The 16377-nt window shown below is 41.5% G+C and overlaps 2 protein-coding genes across 2 annotated transcripts in view; both read right to left on the bottom strand.

Moving 5' to 3' along the window:
• Positions 1–7097: 7097 nt before the first annotated feature.
• LOC130469781 (uncharacterized) lies at positions 7098–7538 on the bottom strand. Its single transcript, XM_056839254.1, has one exon. The coding sequence runs from the start codon at positions 7536–7538 to the stop codon at positions 7098–7100; it is 441 nt and encodes a 146-aa protein (XP_056695232.1).
• Positions 7539–11929: 4391 nt separating this feature from the next.
• LOC110803898 (transcription-associated protein 1) overlaps positions 11930–16377 on the bottom strand; it is a 33846-nt gene continuing 29398 nt past the window's right edge. The window contains exons 28-35 of the mRNA XM_022009437.2: positions 15838–16098; positions 15467–15757; positions 14852–15331; positions 14117–14548; positions 13727–14005; positions 12964–13515; positions 12444–12650; positions 11930–12225 (exon numbers count right to left, since the gene is read on the bottom strand). Of these exons, the coding sequence (XP_021865129.2) occupies positions 12106–12225; positions 12444–12650; positions 12964–13515; positions 13727–14005; positions 14117–14548; positions 14852–15331; positions 15467–15757; positions 15838–16098 (2622 nt within the window). The 3' untranslated portion in view covers positions 11930–12105. The remainder of the gene's footprint in view (positions 12226–12443; positions 12651–12963; positions 13516–13726; positions 14006–14116; positions 14549–14851; positions 15332–15466; positions 15758–15837; positions 16099–16377) is intronic.

Below are 16377 nucleotides of genomic sequence, written 5' to 3'. Positions count from 1 at the left end.
TTTTCTTATTTTTTTTGACGGGGGAAGAACAATATCATTAATAATAAGCCATACGGCATCAACAATGACAAAATAGATCTGCATACCACAGATTCAAAGAAATTTCCAACTGTTACAATCAAAACAATTACTATTCTGCATCCTAAAGCACATCTCGTACTCCACCGCTTCTAGCTTGATGCGAGCAGTGATTTTCGATGATTTCACATCTTTCCAAGTAGAGACCTTCGCAATCTGCGCATGAATTATTCTGATCGACGAGTTGATAATAAACCCTAAACCTGTATGAATCTCAATCTCCTTCCCAATTATTGAAACCCTAAACAAATTCTGATCGATGAATGAGAATCAAGAACCTAGAACACTCTAGGAAAAACCCAAATAGATTGGGAACAACCCAAGAATAAATTGGGAACAAATCAATGACAAAGAAACCAAAACAAGACAAAGCATGAAAATAAAACAATAAAATGCAAGAAGAAGGGTAAAACATAGTCTAATTTCCGCCTAAACGGCCAAGAAAACTTAGAAAAAAAAGCGGAATTTTATACCTAATTAACAGATCTAGGGTTAATTAAAACTAGATTGGAAATCTTCTTAAAGCAGGGGCTGACCAGCCATGTCTGACTGACCGGCCAAGGATCCGGTACGGATTCCATACCCGGATCAACCCAAATTTTTGGCTGCGTAGCTATGCATGCAATTTTGCATGCATATGAGCTTCAATGCTTCGTTTTAGTAGTTTCGGCCTTCTTTTTCTAGTGCATTATTATGTTTCCTTTTTTAAAAAAATAATAATAATGAAAAAAATGATTTACTTTTGAAATTTTTTATCACGCCTGTTTTCCTAAAAAAACATCTTATTATTTTAGTAAGTTGTAAGCACACATAAGGAACAAACAAATGGACATTTAAAGTAATTTAATGAACATTCATCAGAAAATGAACATGACATTTATTTTCTATCTCCTTCCTCTATTATAGAGGTTGTTGCCTCTTCTCTTTCTATACTTCTAATTTTTCAGCTTCCTTCCTTTTGACTTCCACTTTTTTCGCTACAACGGTCTCTTTTCTCTTTCTTTTTCTTCCGTATTTGTAGATTCTTTTTTGGTTGCTTCTGCCTTCAATTCTTACAGCCTCTCTTAATACCATATCTTCCATTTCTAAACCAGTCTTTTTTCTTTTGTTGTCGCATTTTTATTAAACTTTTTCTTCCTGTAGGAAAATCATAATGTTTTTAATTGAACATTATTATGTATAAGTTGAACATAAGACTTCAGAAACTGAACATCACACAAAAGTGTTCTTATTTATGAACATATCATAGTTTAATTAATAAGTTGAATTTAGTTGAACATGAGACTTGAGAAACTGAACACAAAAGTGTTCTTATTTCTGAACATCATCTTTTATAAATTGAATTTTATATTTTATAAGTTGAACATGAAAAATTATAAACTGAACATGACAATATTTAGACAACGCCACTTTTGATCATTTAGTAAAGAATAACAAACATCTTCTTATTACTGTTGCTGCTTGCATTTTAGTTGAACATGATTCTGTACATAATTCTTTATAAATTGAACATGAGACTTGAGAAACTGAATTGAACATCAAACAAAAGTATTGAATATATATTAGTTTTATAAGTTAAATTTAGTTGAACATAATTTTGTATAAATTGAACGTAAGACTTGAAAAACTGAACATCACACAAAAGAGTTGAACATATCATAGTTTTATAGGTTGAACATGATAAATTATAAACTAAACGGGGATCACTTTTTAGTGGCATATTCATCTTACGAGGAAAACACCCAAAAAAAAAAGTATCCTTACAATCATCCACTGCCTTACACAAAATTCTCAGTTTATATTATCAAAGCAAACGCCATCAACAATTTCATAACTCCTTAAATTTCAATTCCAATGCAAATCACACTAATTTCTTTAATAAGTTGAATTTAGTTGAACACGATTCTTTATAAGTTGAACATGAGACTTGAAAAACTGAACATCATACAAAAGTGTTCTTATTTATAAACATATCATAGTTTAATAAGTTGAATTTAGTAGAACAAAATTCTTTATAAGTTGAACATGAGACTTGAGAAATTGAACATCTTGTTATTATTAATTTCATCAACAATATTAATTTGAACATCTACTGTTACAATTTGAACATGACAAATTTTATACAACACCATTTCTGTTGTGGGATCTTTTATGGTGATGACGTGTCACGCGTTCCTCGGAGGTATCAAGTATGCGCTGGCACGATTTTCCTGCAACCTGCAAAACAAGAATATTCCCGTAGGAATATTCCCTCCGATGCATAAGTAAGTACAAGCTAGAGAGAGAAGAAATTGTAGAGAGAAGGCAGAGCAAAGATAGTTTTAAGGAAGGTGGGAATGAATTGAATGCCCCTTTTACCTAGGGATTTGCACTATTTATAGTGCTAGGGTTTCTTGGGATTGATCCTTAAACCCTGGCTGCATGATTGGATGCTTTCTGAGATTAGGACATGTGTCCGATAATAGGAGGTCTGTGTAGACATGTTGGGCCCTTTGCATGTTGGCTTTGGTCTTTTAGACATGATTTGACCAGGGACTCTACCAATCAAATGGGGCCATGGGCCTTAGAGATGGGCCCTGGGTCTGGATGCGGATATGGGCTTAGTATGAATTCGGGATATTCATGCTGAATAACCTTTGTCTTCCTTCTTGGCCATCCTAGTAAAGCCATGTGGCAATCTATTACTTTAGGCCACATCATTTGCCCCTCAAGGAGGGTGCCCCTTGCACAGGTGGGGTAGCCTTCTTATCATGGTGGAGTGCCACGTGTGGTTGCTTTTCGGAGCCTGATCTTTGCCTTTAAAATCTTCATAAATCGTTTGTTTTCCCTCATTTGCCTTTTGTTATTTTCAAAGAGATTTCTAGAGAGAGAGAGAGCAATTTCCCTTCGAAGATCTTCTTGTGTTTGTATTGAGTGTTCTTAGATTCTTTGTTCGTTTTTCTTGGAGTTTGGACAATTTGCCTGACCATTTCAACAATTTGATCACTTATTGGTAAGTGTTTTTGTTAGTTTCCTGTTTCTGCATGTATTTGAAATTTTTTATTCTTCTTGATGCTATTATTTCTTGGGGAAACGTCATGTCAGTTGCCGCTTCTCTTGCATCTGGACGGCGTACCCGTTCTTTTCTTTTTCCTCTTTTCTTCAGTCAGACGTCCTATTCCTTATGCAGGACGGCATGGCTCGTATTAAGCAGACAACCAACGTAGGTGCATGGGGAGCACCACGAGAGAGGGATAGCAGGGTTCCTTTTTCGAACTCGTCCCATGGAAATAGGGGTGGAGTTAGTTCCTCCCATCATTCAGGAGACGGGGGTTCCAGGGCGGCACGTTCTGCTAGGAGAAGAAAGAGTGTGGCTTGTCGTCCTCGTATCCCACGTGAGATTTTGAAGATGATTCTTCCAGCTCCTCGGACGAGGAGTTTGCAAAAAATCTTCCTCCTATGGTTCGTGGAAAAGAGGATGTGGACTTGTTTCCTTCTGACATCCTCCCCAGCAGGAAATGGTTGAGATACCTAAGGGAGTAAGGACGTGACTTTGAACGTTGCTTTCTCTTGCCTCGTGGATTTAGTTTTAAATGTCGTCGTCCTCATAGTACTGTAGACGGTCTTTCTTTGGGAGAGGTTGATGTCTATACGGCCACCTTCAGATTGGGCCTTAGGTTTCCCCTGCACCCTTTTGTAATGGACGTTTTGGATGGTTATGACATTGGCCTAGCCCAGCTGACCCCTAATTCTTGGGCGAATGTCTTTGGTTATATCGCCAAGTGTGTGTTGAGTGACGTCACCCCCTCCTTTTATTCCTTTGTTAGACTTGTAGACATCGCTCCTTTTTCTCGTTCTCCCCAGGGATGGTTTACCTTGTATAGCCGGCGGGGTTATAAGACGGTAGTGGGTAAGTCCTCTAGCTGGGTATGGTGGAGGACTAAATGGTCTATTATCCGAATGGAGGACCTCCCTCTTTCCGAGCGTCTTTCGCGCTGGAATTACCGGCCTCGCCTCTTGTCTAAGAGTGATGCCTATCCTCGCCTTCTGTCAAGAGAATGGAGGCTCATAAAGCCTTTATTTCAGGCCGAAATGTATCGGCTGTCTGCGAAGAGTCACGCCTGGGTGCCTAATAGTTGGCTTCCCCATGTGGTCAGTTCACCAACATTGTCTTTCTTGCGGCCGTTGGTCTCTGCCCTTACTTGCATAGAGGTAGTATTGCATTTATTTTTCGCAAGTAACCTTGTTTTCTTATTGCACTGATCCCCTTGGTTTGTGTAGATTCTGCTATGAGTCGTATGTCCCCAAAAGACAAGGGATTGGTGAACGTGCCCACCTGGTTGTCCCAGGTGTATACTGACGATGTCTTCAAGGCCGTGGAAGCCAAGAAGAAAGAATCTTTGAAGAAGTCTGATGAGGGGGTTTCAGGTGACGCTTTTAAGGTACCTTTTTTTTTTTCAATTCGACGTATTTCTGTAATCTTTAAAGTCTATGCTGGTTTTTTCACCTTTTTTTTTTTAGGAGCCCACTTCATCGGCTACGAAGAAGCGTCCTGCCTCTTCGGCGGTGGCCTCTAAGCCCAAGTGACCCTTCTTCAAGAAGCTGGACAGTACCAATGCTGTGGCGAAACCGCCAGTGATGAAGCCGTCAGCTCCTTCGGTTGGGGGAGAGGGAGCCCCTGTTCCTCAAGGGTCCGACCTTCCTCCTGAAGCAAAGGAGGCGTCTCCCCAGGCGGCAGACGATGGTGGTTCCGTGGCCAAGGCGGTCGCTACTGGGACGGGCACTGGTAAGGTTTATGCACCTGGCGCCGCTGCGGATGTTGGCCGGGCTACTACTTCCTCGTCGAGAGAGAGGAAGAGCAAGGAGTCCAAAGACCCTTCTCCTGCTGGGGATGCGTCAATGCCTCTTCCTGCTCCGTCGACTGGTTAGTTTTTTAATACTTAGGACGCCTTGATAATTTAGTGGTTTGATATATTGATTGATATATAGATATTGGCTCAGGTGATATGTTCGAACGGATGAGGCGGGCCGAGGTGGCGTATATTCCCCCATCTGGCGGATTTAGCTCAGAGGAAAAGGACAAGATCCTTTCGGCCGTCTACGTTGCTATTCCCGAGGAGTATGTGAACTCTCTGCCTGGAATTTACCAAGGTTACTTTGGGGCCATGCAGTCCCTCATACTTGACATAAGTATATATTTTTTAAGTTTAGTTTTACACCTTCTTTAATTCTCCTCATGTTTTGGAAGTGAATTAAGTCTGTTTTGGTTCGTGGCAGCTCTTCATCCGTTGTGCCGAGGGTAGGCATTACCTCTTTGACATGCACCAAGAGATGTTGAAGCACAAGGACCAGATTATGAATCATGAGAAGTATGCTGAGAAAAAGGCTAGAAAGATCAATGAGGACGCGGATGTCCAGATCAGGTCGGAGACGGCTCCCCTGAGGAAGGCTGAGGAGGATCCCCAGAATTATGAAAGGAAGCTGCTAGAGCATGAGGAGAAGTTGACTGCGCTAAGGACTGGGTATTCTGCCGTCTCGGAGCGAGTCGCCAACTTTTCTACCAAGGTGGACGCCTTGGAGAAGATGCTCAAGGCCACCTAGGACGAGATCGAAACTATTCGGGGGGAAGTCGCTAGTTCTTTCAAGCTTGGGGAGGAGGCCATCCTAGAGAATGCTCGGCGGGCTTGGGATCAGTCGATGGATGGGCAGGACTTTTCCGGGTTTAGGCGCCGGATTTCGTACCAGATGGTCGTCTCGGCTGCTCGACGCCTTGGTCTTGATCCTCCCGAGTTTTTTAGTGAGGGGGAGGATGAGGACGCAGAAGAAGAGGAGGTGAATTCTCTCGAAGATCAGGACGTCCAGGACGGAAGCTCGACGGCCCCTCATCCGTAGACTGATTTATTTTAATGCTGGTTTCTGTGGCGCCGTAAGCACTTGTAATAACATTGATTCCCTTGGGCATTATTTAATTTGGGTTTGTTGCGCCTTGTGCGCATGTATGAATATTTTGTGCCTCCTGTGCACTTGTGTCTTTATTCCATTTCAGTTTTATACTGACTTTTCAGGAACATACTTTCTGGTCCAATTGTGGAAGGTTACCCCAGTGTTTTAGGTGATCAGCCTAATTTGGGGCGCTAATCTGGGCCACTACTCAGGCCGTCAACCGATTAGTCTTTTGTGACGCCTTCTAAGAAGAGGGCGTCCATATTAAATGACTACTTTGTTCAGTCTTGTTTGCGCTTTCACGTCTTTATTAGTGTTAATTAATTTAGGCCACTTCTAAGGCCATTGTTCAATTAACCACTCGTGACGCCGTCTAGTTGGGGCTCGTCAAAGTGGGGAACTTCACTTTTTTGCGTTTGTTATATGATTTTGAGTGGCTTTATTGGGCCATGAGTTCATCAGATTTTTTGATGAGGGGAACATTGTCATAAAGTTAACATGTTGCTAAGTAGCGAAAATAAGCTGGCCGTTTTGTAGGCAAGCATTACAGGCCGTTTTGTTGGCTCTTACATAATTTCTAGCCGTTTTGTAGGCTCATTTCATAAAGTATTCTGACTAGTCTAGTGACATTCTACTCTTTAGCCACTTTTCTCTAGCTTGACTGGGATACTCTCGCTGGCAGTGGGTGGGTCCTCTTCATATTTCCTTTTACCTTTGGTCCCGGCCGGATCTTTCCTCCATGCTGACGGGTTAAGAGTGGTGAGGTAGCAGTCTCTCGCTTGCTGTTGATCTCCATGTATAGTCCATATTGCCCGCTGCCTTAATCTTGTTCAGGGTGGGACGTCCCAAAATGACATTGTATGCCGTTAAGTCTTTGACGATTAGGAAGTCCACCCCCATCTTTCGTCCATATTTACGCTCTCCAATCCGAACCGGCAAGTTGATGACGCCTATTGGATGTATGATGCTTCCTCCAAAGCCAATGATAGGGTAGTGTATGCTTTCTATCGTTTTAGGATCGTGAGCTAGGTGGCTTAGGCACTCCATGCTCATTATATCAAATGAACTTCCTATATCTATCAAGATGCGCTTTACTCTCATGTTGGAGATTTGATCTCGACCACGAGGGGGTCGTCATGCGGGGTGGCTACTCGTCCAGCATCCGATTCACATATCTCTATCCGAGGGAATGGATCCACTAGTGACTTCCCTGATAACATTACCTGACCTAGACGGCGGGCATAATCTTTCTGTCCCCTCATGGTGAGTCCCCCAGCGGCTGGTCCTCCTGATATGACGGCTACAAATCCCCCTTCGCTGTGATTTCCTTCTGTAGTTGAGACGGGTGACTTGTTTTTCTTGTACTGATTCTTCCATGTGTCGTGAGTACTCCTTTGGAGGTAGTTCTTTAGGTGCCCCTTGGAGGCTAGGCTGTCCAGGGCTCTCTTCAAGCTTCTGCAATCCTTGGTGTCATGCCCTATATCTTCGTGGAACTGACAATACAGCTTAGGATCTCGACTCTCATCAGGAGATTTCATGGGGAAGGGCGATCAAGATCGAACCTGGTCCCGACGTCTACTAGGATCGTGAGAAGGTCCATATTGTATTCGAAATATTCTCTTTCTTGTGGACGTCCTCTCTTCTGTCCAGGAGAATTGGTATCATGCTCTTTCGAAAGAGCCCAAGTACCATTTACCCGTGGGGCTTTCCTGTCTATCTTCTCTTTCTTCCCTGAGGAATTAGTCGCCACAGCAGCCTTTCCATCTTTGGACGCACTGTATATTTCGTTGCATGGATAAATGCTTCGGCCTCGTCCAAGACTTCAGCCATAGTCCGAACACTCTTCTTAACCAAGTCAAACTTGAATGACCCTTTCTTCAATCCTCTGATAAAATCATCGAAGGAGACGCCATCGGGAAGATCTGGGATCTGTCCGGCCTCTAGATTCAAGTGCTTAACATAGCTTCTCAACGACTCATCTTTTCCTTGTTGAATGCGTCCCAAGTGCATGCTTGTTTTCCTTTCTTCCTTGTATGCCATGAACTTGGTGGAGAACAAGGTTTGTAGCTCGTTTAAAGAGGCAATTGATCCCGGGGGCAGTCGTTCAAACCATTTGGACGCCACTCCTTTAAGGGTGGCTGGAAAGTATTTGCATCACGTGGCATCATTGGTTCTTTGGACATACATGTGGTGATGGTATGCAACTAGGTTCATGTATGGGTCGGTGGTGCCGTCATAAGCTTCAATAGTAGGAGTTTTGACTTTAGGTTCTTTCGGGGCGTTCATTATGTCCTCACAGAAGGGAGTGCTCATGTGCCTCAACGTCAGGTTATTCAACCCCTGTTGGATATGATAAGTTGGTTCACGACGGCTGGAGATCATACGAGGACGCATGCTCACTCTGTTGGGCATCATCTGGGTTTTCCCTCGAGTAGAGGGGTAAAATGGGGGATCTTCCATAACTGGAGTAGATCCAGTGTCTGATAGTTCAGATTCAGCTTCATAGTGTTCCTGACGTCTCGAGGATGGCCGCAAGATGGCCGGTGGGTTTACCCTAGAAGGTGGCCGCGTGGCCTGCTCTCGCCGAGGTAGAAAGGCTTGATGGCCGCGGTCGATTTCCGATCGTTCTGCCAAAGGACTGGCTCCTCGGCTAGCTTGTGGACGGGAACTTTCTTCGGCTCTCCGTACGTTGGATCTGAGTGGCATTCTGTTTATCCGAATGACGCCAAGAGTGAGAGGCCTCTGCGAAGCCGCCCTTTTAGTGTTGTATATCAACTTGTTCCTTCGTATTTCATCCTGCAATGTGGCACTCATCTGCTGTCGGAAAGTTTGATTCATTTGTAGTTGGAATCCTGCCAGGATTTCACGCAGTGATCCCACCGAGACAGACAAGTCCAAATTCTCATCCAGCACAGCGTCACGGACACTGGGGCTTAGATGGCCGCCTGGTGGAGGTGCTTCTAAGTCTGGTTCCTCCTCCACAATTACCTCGGCCTCCTAAACTCGGCGCGGGTGCTTCCAGCGTTTGCAACTCAGTTTGCTTCCTCTATATGGCGTTGACTCCTTTTCCGGGACCGCCTCTCCTCTACTTCACCATTATACTCTCCTTCAGATTGCGGCTCAGCCATGGTACTATACCTCCCCACAGACGGCGCCAAGTGTTGTGGGATCTTTTATGGTGATGATGTGTCATGCGTTCCTCGGAGGTATCAAGTATGCGCTGGCACGATCTTCCTGCAACCTGCAAAACAAGAATATTCCCGTAGGAATATTCCCTCCGATGCCTAAGTAAGTATAAGCTAGAGAGAGAAGTAAATTGTAGAGAGAAGGCAGAGCAAAGGTAGTTTTAGGGTAGGTGGGAATGAATTGAATGCCCCTTTTACCTAGCTAGGGTTTCTTGTGATTTGATCCTTAAACCCTGGCTGCATGATTGGATGCTTTCTGAGATTAGGACATATGTCCGATAATAGGAGGTCTAATTAGACCTGTTGGGCCCTTTGCACGTTGGCTTTGGTCTTTTAGACATGATTTGACTAGGGACTCTACCAATCAAATGGGGCCATGGGCCTTAGAGATGGGCCCTGGGTCTGGATGCGGATATGGGCTTAGTATGAATTCGGGATATTTATGTTGAAGAACCTTTGTCTTCCTTCTTGGCCATCCTAGTAAAGCCATGTGGCAGTCTATTACTTTAGGCCACATCAACTTCAGATCATTAAGTAAAAATAATGAACATGTACTTAAAAAAATCGAACATGATTAAATTTCAAAGACACAGCAGGAACATTTGACATATATACCTTTACAACTTACACACCGAAGCTAGATTACTTTCATAGAGTTCATCATTTCCAGGGCCTTTAACTGTCGGCTCACTATTTTTAGGTCTGCATTTCAAGAGGAAAGTAAGTAAACTAATCGTATTAAAAAAAGTGAACTACTCCCTCCGTCCCGGAATACTTGACCTGTTTTCCTTATCGGGCCGTCCCTTAATACTTGACCTGTTTCTAAAAATGGAAATATTCTAACAATATTATATTATTTCTCACTCCACCCCTATTAACCCACCTACTCCCTACTCCATACAAAAAATAATTAAAAATTCAACCCCTACTCTCCCCCAACCCCACCTCTTAACCCACCTCCCACTAACTACATTAAAATAATACCCCACTATCAACTACTACCTATTAAATTAAATAAGTCAATTCAAGTCCCTTAAACTCTGTGCCGGTCAAACCGGGTCGAGTATTCCGGGACGGAGGGAGTAATATTAGTAAACTAATCGTATTTAAAATACACGTAGTATTAGTTTTATATGTTAAATTTAGTTGAACATGATTTTGTACATTATTCTTTATAAGTTATATAATTTAAATTTAGTTGGACATAATTTTTTATAAGTTGAACATGAGACTTGAGAAAATGAACATCACACAAAACCATTGAAGATATATTAGTTTTATAAGTTAAATGTCATTGAACATGATTTTATGTAAATTGGACATGATTCTTTATAAATTGAACACGAGAGTTGAAAAACACAGAACGTCAAACAAAAATATTACTCCATTATTTGTGAACATCCTTTCTTATGAGTTGAACAACAAAAACAACTCCATTATTTGTGAACATCCTTTCTTATGAGTTGAACAACAACAACAACAACAACAACAACAACAACAACAACATCAAAATGTAGTTATCACCAAATGTAGTTATCACCAAATGTAGTTCATTCTAATCTCACTTGTAATTCTTAATCGTTTACCAAAAAAAATCATTGCTTTCTATCTACTCCTCTAAGAAGCTGCCTATTTTATCTTATTTGGAGAAATTAATTAAAGTGAACTAGCTTTTGAGCCCGTTCAAAGAACAAGCGGTTTTACAGTGGTTATTTAGTCTATCTTTTTAAGTTTTTATTTTATTGTTCTTGTAATTTTAGAGAGAATATATGATTTAAATAGAGGTGAAATTTCAAGGTCGAAAGAATACATAAATTAAATAGTGTATTAATATTGAGTGTTAAACGAGAAGATGGAGTGGAATATGTTGAATGATTAGACTGGTGAAATGATGTTGTATGAGGAAGATGAAATGAAAGAGGCGGTTGAAGTTGTATAATATATCAAACAACAAAGAAAACATAAAATAAAATAACCAAATTGATAGAGGAAATAATGGATGACATGTGTCATCGAATCAAATATGGTGACACGTGTCATCTAATCAAATGTGGTTTCGCTTTTTAAATACTAGGTATAGATGAGAGAACAAGAGAGCTATACAGTACTAGAGAAAAGTAGTAATAATACGAGTAGCAATTTGGTGTATGTTTACCATTTGTGGCCCGGGGCGTGTGTTTCAACCCGAGCCCGTCCTCAACCTTCTCCTTTCCCACACAATGGCCTCTTTGCGAACCCGATCCCAACTGTCCTTCGCCGCCTCCGGATCTTCAGCAGTCTCATGCACTGCCGACAATGCTACCGTAGCGCCGCCCAACGAAGCTCCTCTTCATCTTCTTCTCCAGCTCGAAACGACTCCGATCTAGCAAACACGTTCTCTGCCGTCGTCGAGTTCTACATTGCTTGAAACCTTCGAAACCCTAACATAAACGTAGATCTGAACATACGGCAATAGTCCGAGCATTTTCCGACGAATTCATCCGCAATTTCTTCGGGAAGGAATTCTAAATTCTAGAGAGAGAAAAAGGAGAGAGGTTAGAGGAGAGAGAAAGAGGTTAGAGGAGAGAGAAAATGGCGAAAATTTGGGCAGGGAATAGAAATGGAGCGTAATTCTTATGAAACGATGTCGTTTTATGTGATATGCATATAAAAATGCGTGCATACCTATGCAGCCATTAATAATTACCCGGATCAGTGTCGTGTCGACCCGACACGGGTATGAGCCCAAAAGAGGAGTGACGAAGTAACACAGACAAGCCCATTCCTCATAATTATGTAACATTAAATATGTAATTCTGCAAGTTACCTAGTTCAAACTACAGGATTACATATGTACATGATATTTACAATTGGCGTTAGCCTATTTGAAACATGAACAAGATTTTAGCAAATCTGTACATGGGGTGCAAAGATTACAAGTTTAAAACCATGGATGCCAAGTTGGGTCCATCATGCACAAACTTCGCGGGCTCAATGCAGCTTCAACAAGCTCTGCCACACCCCTTTGGACAGACTGCGGGGGTTCCATGGCATTCTCATCCTGCAATGCATCACAAAACCAATTTAATATCCCTACACTCATCTTTTCTTTAACAGTCAATACAGATCAATCAGTGTTTGATTTGGGTATGTTTCGGGAATAAGGCAGTCAACAATGATCATATACTCATCCAATAATCTATCAATCAACTATACTATACCAGTCAAGCATCATATAGTAAGGATTCTGAAAACAAAAATGAGAAACTGTCCCATTACCTCATCAGATAAGCTCTGGGGTGCTATTATGTTGATCCGATCAATAACATGCTCAACATTTGTCGTCACCTTATGTTTGAAATCAGCTGGACTTAAACCACCTCCGGGAACGGGAGCCAAAGGCATTCCAAGTGGTCTTCTCCAAGACCATGACAACAGTTCATCACGGAAAAACATAGCCAAATGATGCCACAAATGCTGGTTTTGCTGCATATTACATATGATTTAAGTTAAGTGATATACATTGACATTTCACAGGGATCAAGTCCATCATAGCTTAATTGCAATAATCATTTTGACTATTTTGTTGCAGCATTCAACCGTTCAACTTAATGGGATCCTCCTACCCTGATAAACTAAAGGAACCCAAAATAGCATGTTTATGCTTTTGTATCAATATACGTCTCTACATTAACTATCAACATCGAAAGCTAGAGGGGAAAGTGAGACATGTGTACTGTATTTGGTTTAAAATTCCCACTTTGTTGTTATATAAACAGATGAAGACTGGGTTTCTAACCTTTGGCGTGACGACAGCTTGAGCTGCAGCACACATGGCAGAGATGATTAGCCCTTCTACACCGAAATGAGAAAAGAAAGCCTGCATATTTCTAGTGAGACGAAACGGCACAGGTTCATTAAATTCAATCATCCCATTAGCATCATACGCGGGGTGAAAATCTGTCTGAAAAATCTTGCCCGTGTTTTTAGCAAATAGAATTTTGTTAGGGGACCGTCCCCCAATCTGCAGCATGTATGAAATGAAACACGAGAGAGCCAACTGGGTTGCAAATTGCTTCTTAAAAGCCCACATATGGTTTCCATTTAGCAATGTCTTGTATATGAACTGTGAAAGTATGTTGTCAGGCACACGAGTCCTTGTTACTTCATTATACGCGTGGAGGCGGAGATCAATAATAGCATCTGTTGATAATTGACCACCCATAGCTGGGTTAAGCTGCTCCTTGAAAAGGGTAATAGGAAGATCAGCCTCACGGTCATTTCTTGCACAATAGTTCTCATAAACCTCAAGCAACGTACTATACATCAAATCATCTTCTACCATGCGAACCTGATCCATAGCAAGCAATAGTGATGTTAGTGTGGATGATGGAAGCGACATATATCAAGAAAACATCATGACATCACTAACAAGTCAATAGCTCGGCCCACTAAACCACAGTTTTAGAAGGACCGGCCATTTGCAGCTTCCAAGTGAATGTGCAAGCAACTTATTAGTACTTCTATAAGATGAGAAATAATGAATCAGTAATGATAATCACCTGAGACCAAACAGGAATAATTATTGGAGTATGAATGCATATATGCCGCCTCCTGGACTCTTTATGCTTATCGAACATGCGATTCATCACACGGAACAGTTGAAGCATGCGTTCATCACTCCTAGCATTTGGAGTTAGGGATGTTTGAACAATAAAATGACGTTGTGAACCATCTGATCCGATTAGTGTTAAGCGACGGAAACTACTACCATGCCTTCGTACAATTGGAATGTCAGGACCAACTCGATCTAACTTCACTGTATGATCAGGTGGAATGTCCTAAGGAAATAGAAACGTTTCAGCTGACAAATTAAGCGAAAAAATACAGAGGAAACTTCAAAAATCACTATTTCAATAGAGGATTCCATTTCTAATGAGCATTATTCATACCTGATAAGTGAAATACTGTCCTGGAACCTCAACATCAACAACATGGAAATCACGTAAAACCCTGCTTTCCTCTTCCAGCTTCAGCACAGCAGGAAATCTGTCCTCAACGTTGCTTTGCAGAACGTTTTTCCAATGCTTCAATCTCTCAGTCAGTGCAGAAAGTGTTGCTGGGAAGGTATCGGAATTATCTGGATCAAGATCACGTTCAAAGTCATTCTTGTACTCTCGTACGAAATCAACATGCTTGTTTATAGCATCTGCTGAGAAGCATGCCCTACAAACACCGGAAAGCTCCTTCCTAAGAGACTGAGGCACCTCTGCCGTAGTTGCAGTTGGATACTTGTAGCACCGATGGAGCAGGGCATTAACTACAGCTAGAAGTCTCTCCTCTGGCAAAGTGACAAACCTTGATCCAATCTCTGTAAGCAAAATCTGCAATATTTTTCGAATATTAAACAAACAAAAAAAATCAGATGCATTTAGAGATTTAGAACTCACAATCCAGAGCACAGCAAACTGTAGTTAGAAGAAAGAGAAACAAATCATTATGTTAACCTTGATGTAGATAGGGACAACATGAGTACTAGCAAGAATTAACAAAACAGTAGCCACATACAAAATATGTGTGATGACATGGAGGTATTCTAATTTCTAAGAGCAGCATATTAGATGTTAGGTTAAGGATTAAAAGAATGCAAAGTACCCACTACAGAAACAATATAAAAAATAATGCACCTCAAGTTCGCTAGCAAGATTAGTATGCTTGCTCCTAAGAGCCTCCATTATATCCTTTGCAGCATCAAAAGCACTGGCAGCAGAAGCCATCAAACTCAAAGCACCACTACGCCTTAGTGCATTCTGACCACCATCACTGATATTTGAAGAATTTTGTTGCACGTGTGGTTCACCACTGGAAGCTGCTCCTCCTCCTTCCCCAGTGGTAGACCTTTCTGAATCTTGGCCATTCATAATTCCACCATCGTGAGAGGTGATACCACTACCGGATTGAGTCACTTGATGAACCTGATTCTCTGAAGATATGACACCATGGCTCTGCATTCTTGCAGACCCATCATTCAATCCAAGTGAGTTAGAACCACCAGCAGAAGGGTTCTGCTGCATTCTGTTCTGAGCCATAGCTAATCTCCCAATTTCTGATTTATTAGCCGCATCACGACGTTCAAGTAAATAAGTACGCAGCCAATAGTACAAAGCCTGAAATAAGGAAAAATAGTAAAACAACCAGGGAGAACTACTTTCCATCTTTAAAGTATCACAGAAATTAAGGGAAAATAGTTAAACAACCAGGGGATTTTATATCTTAAACTCTAAAGAAACACAGAAACTTGCCTGTGGATATACTGTGGCAATTTTCATAAGGACTAGCTTGCAGTGGGGTGCTTCTGTTCGCTGCAATGAAAGCAGCAACTGAGGAATCCAGGAAAGCCAGACCCAATGAGGTACTTGATCCAAATATTTATCAAATGCTCTCCCAGCAGCTTCATTAGGGGTGTCAAAACTGAGAAGGTAAAGAACACGAGCCAGATAGCTTCTTGAGTTGGGAATACCAAATTTGATACCTTGAAGAAAACAACTGACAGCATACTCCAACCATATTTCATCATGTGTTTCTTTGTAAGCCTAAGAAACGGGCAGAAAATTGCACACAATAAGCACCATTAAATAATATTCACACTATAAGATAAAACGACAAACCATACCATGTCAGAATAAGTTCCCCAACTAATCCATCCTTTTGGCAGGTTTTTGAATAGATTGACAGCGTTTGAATACTCTCTATTAGCAGATTCACAGTCATTAAGCTTTAATAAGAAGTCTCCCTTCAGGCGGAAAATTTCTGCTTTGTGCTTGACAGGAAAATATTCAAGATTGGTGCTATTGATCAAATTCAGCCCACTGGTTACCTCTCCCTTCATTTCAAGATAGGCTTTTGCTTGTTCTCTAATTTTGACGAACGCCTCCTGCAGACATTTATAGTAAGCAATAAGTCAATAAGATGCCATCATTTCTCCTATCTAAACGCCATGTGAAGATCTATGTCTAGGAGAGACTTTTGGGAGGCTCTAATATCTTGGGGACACTTTGAAAGATAGGCGCCTTGTAACCGCCAGTCCTTAAATGGACAATGATATATGCCTTTAAGAGCATCGACATTGGCTATATTTGGAGACGTCATAGACTATCCCTCCTTCCATGAGCCTAAAAAGTTCCCTATAGGTGATTTTTAAGGTCATTGGAAT

Source organism: Spinacia oleracea, chromosome 3 (assembly GCF_020520425.1).
Source record: "Spinacia oleracea cultivar Varoflay chromosome 3, BTI_SOV_V1, whole genome shotgun sequence".
NCBI classification, from domain to species: domain Eukaryota; kingdom Viridiplantae; phylum Streptophyta; class Magnoliopsida; order Caryophyllales; family Amaranthaceae; genus Spinacia; species Spinacia oleracea.
This window is presented reverse-complemented; position numbering and strand designations above follow the sequence as displayed.

Excerpts from the sequence above, each read along its gene's own strand:
- LOC130469781 (XM_056839254.1), bottom strand. The coding sequence starts at position 7,538 with ATGAAATCTCCTGATGAGAGTCGAGATCCTAAGCTGTATTGTCAGTTC.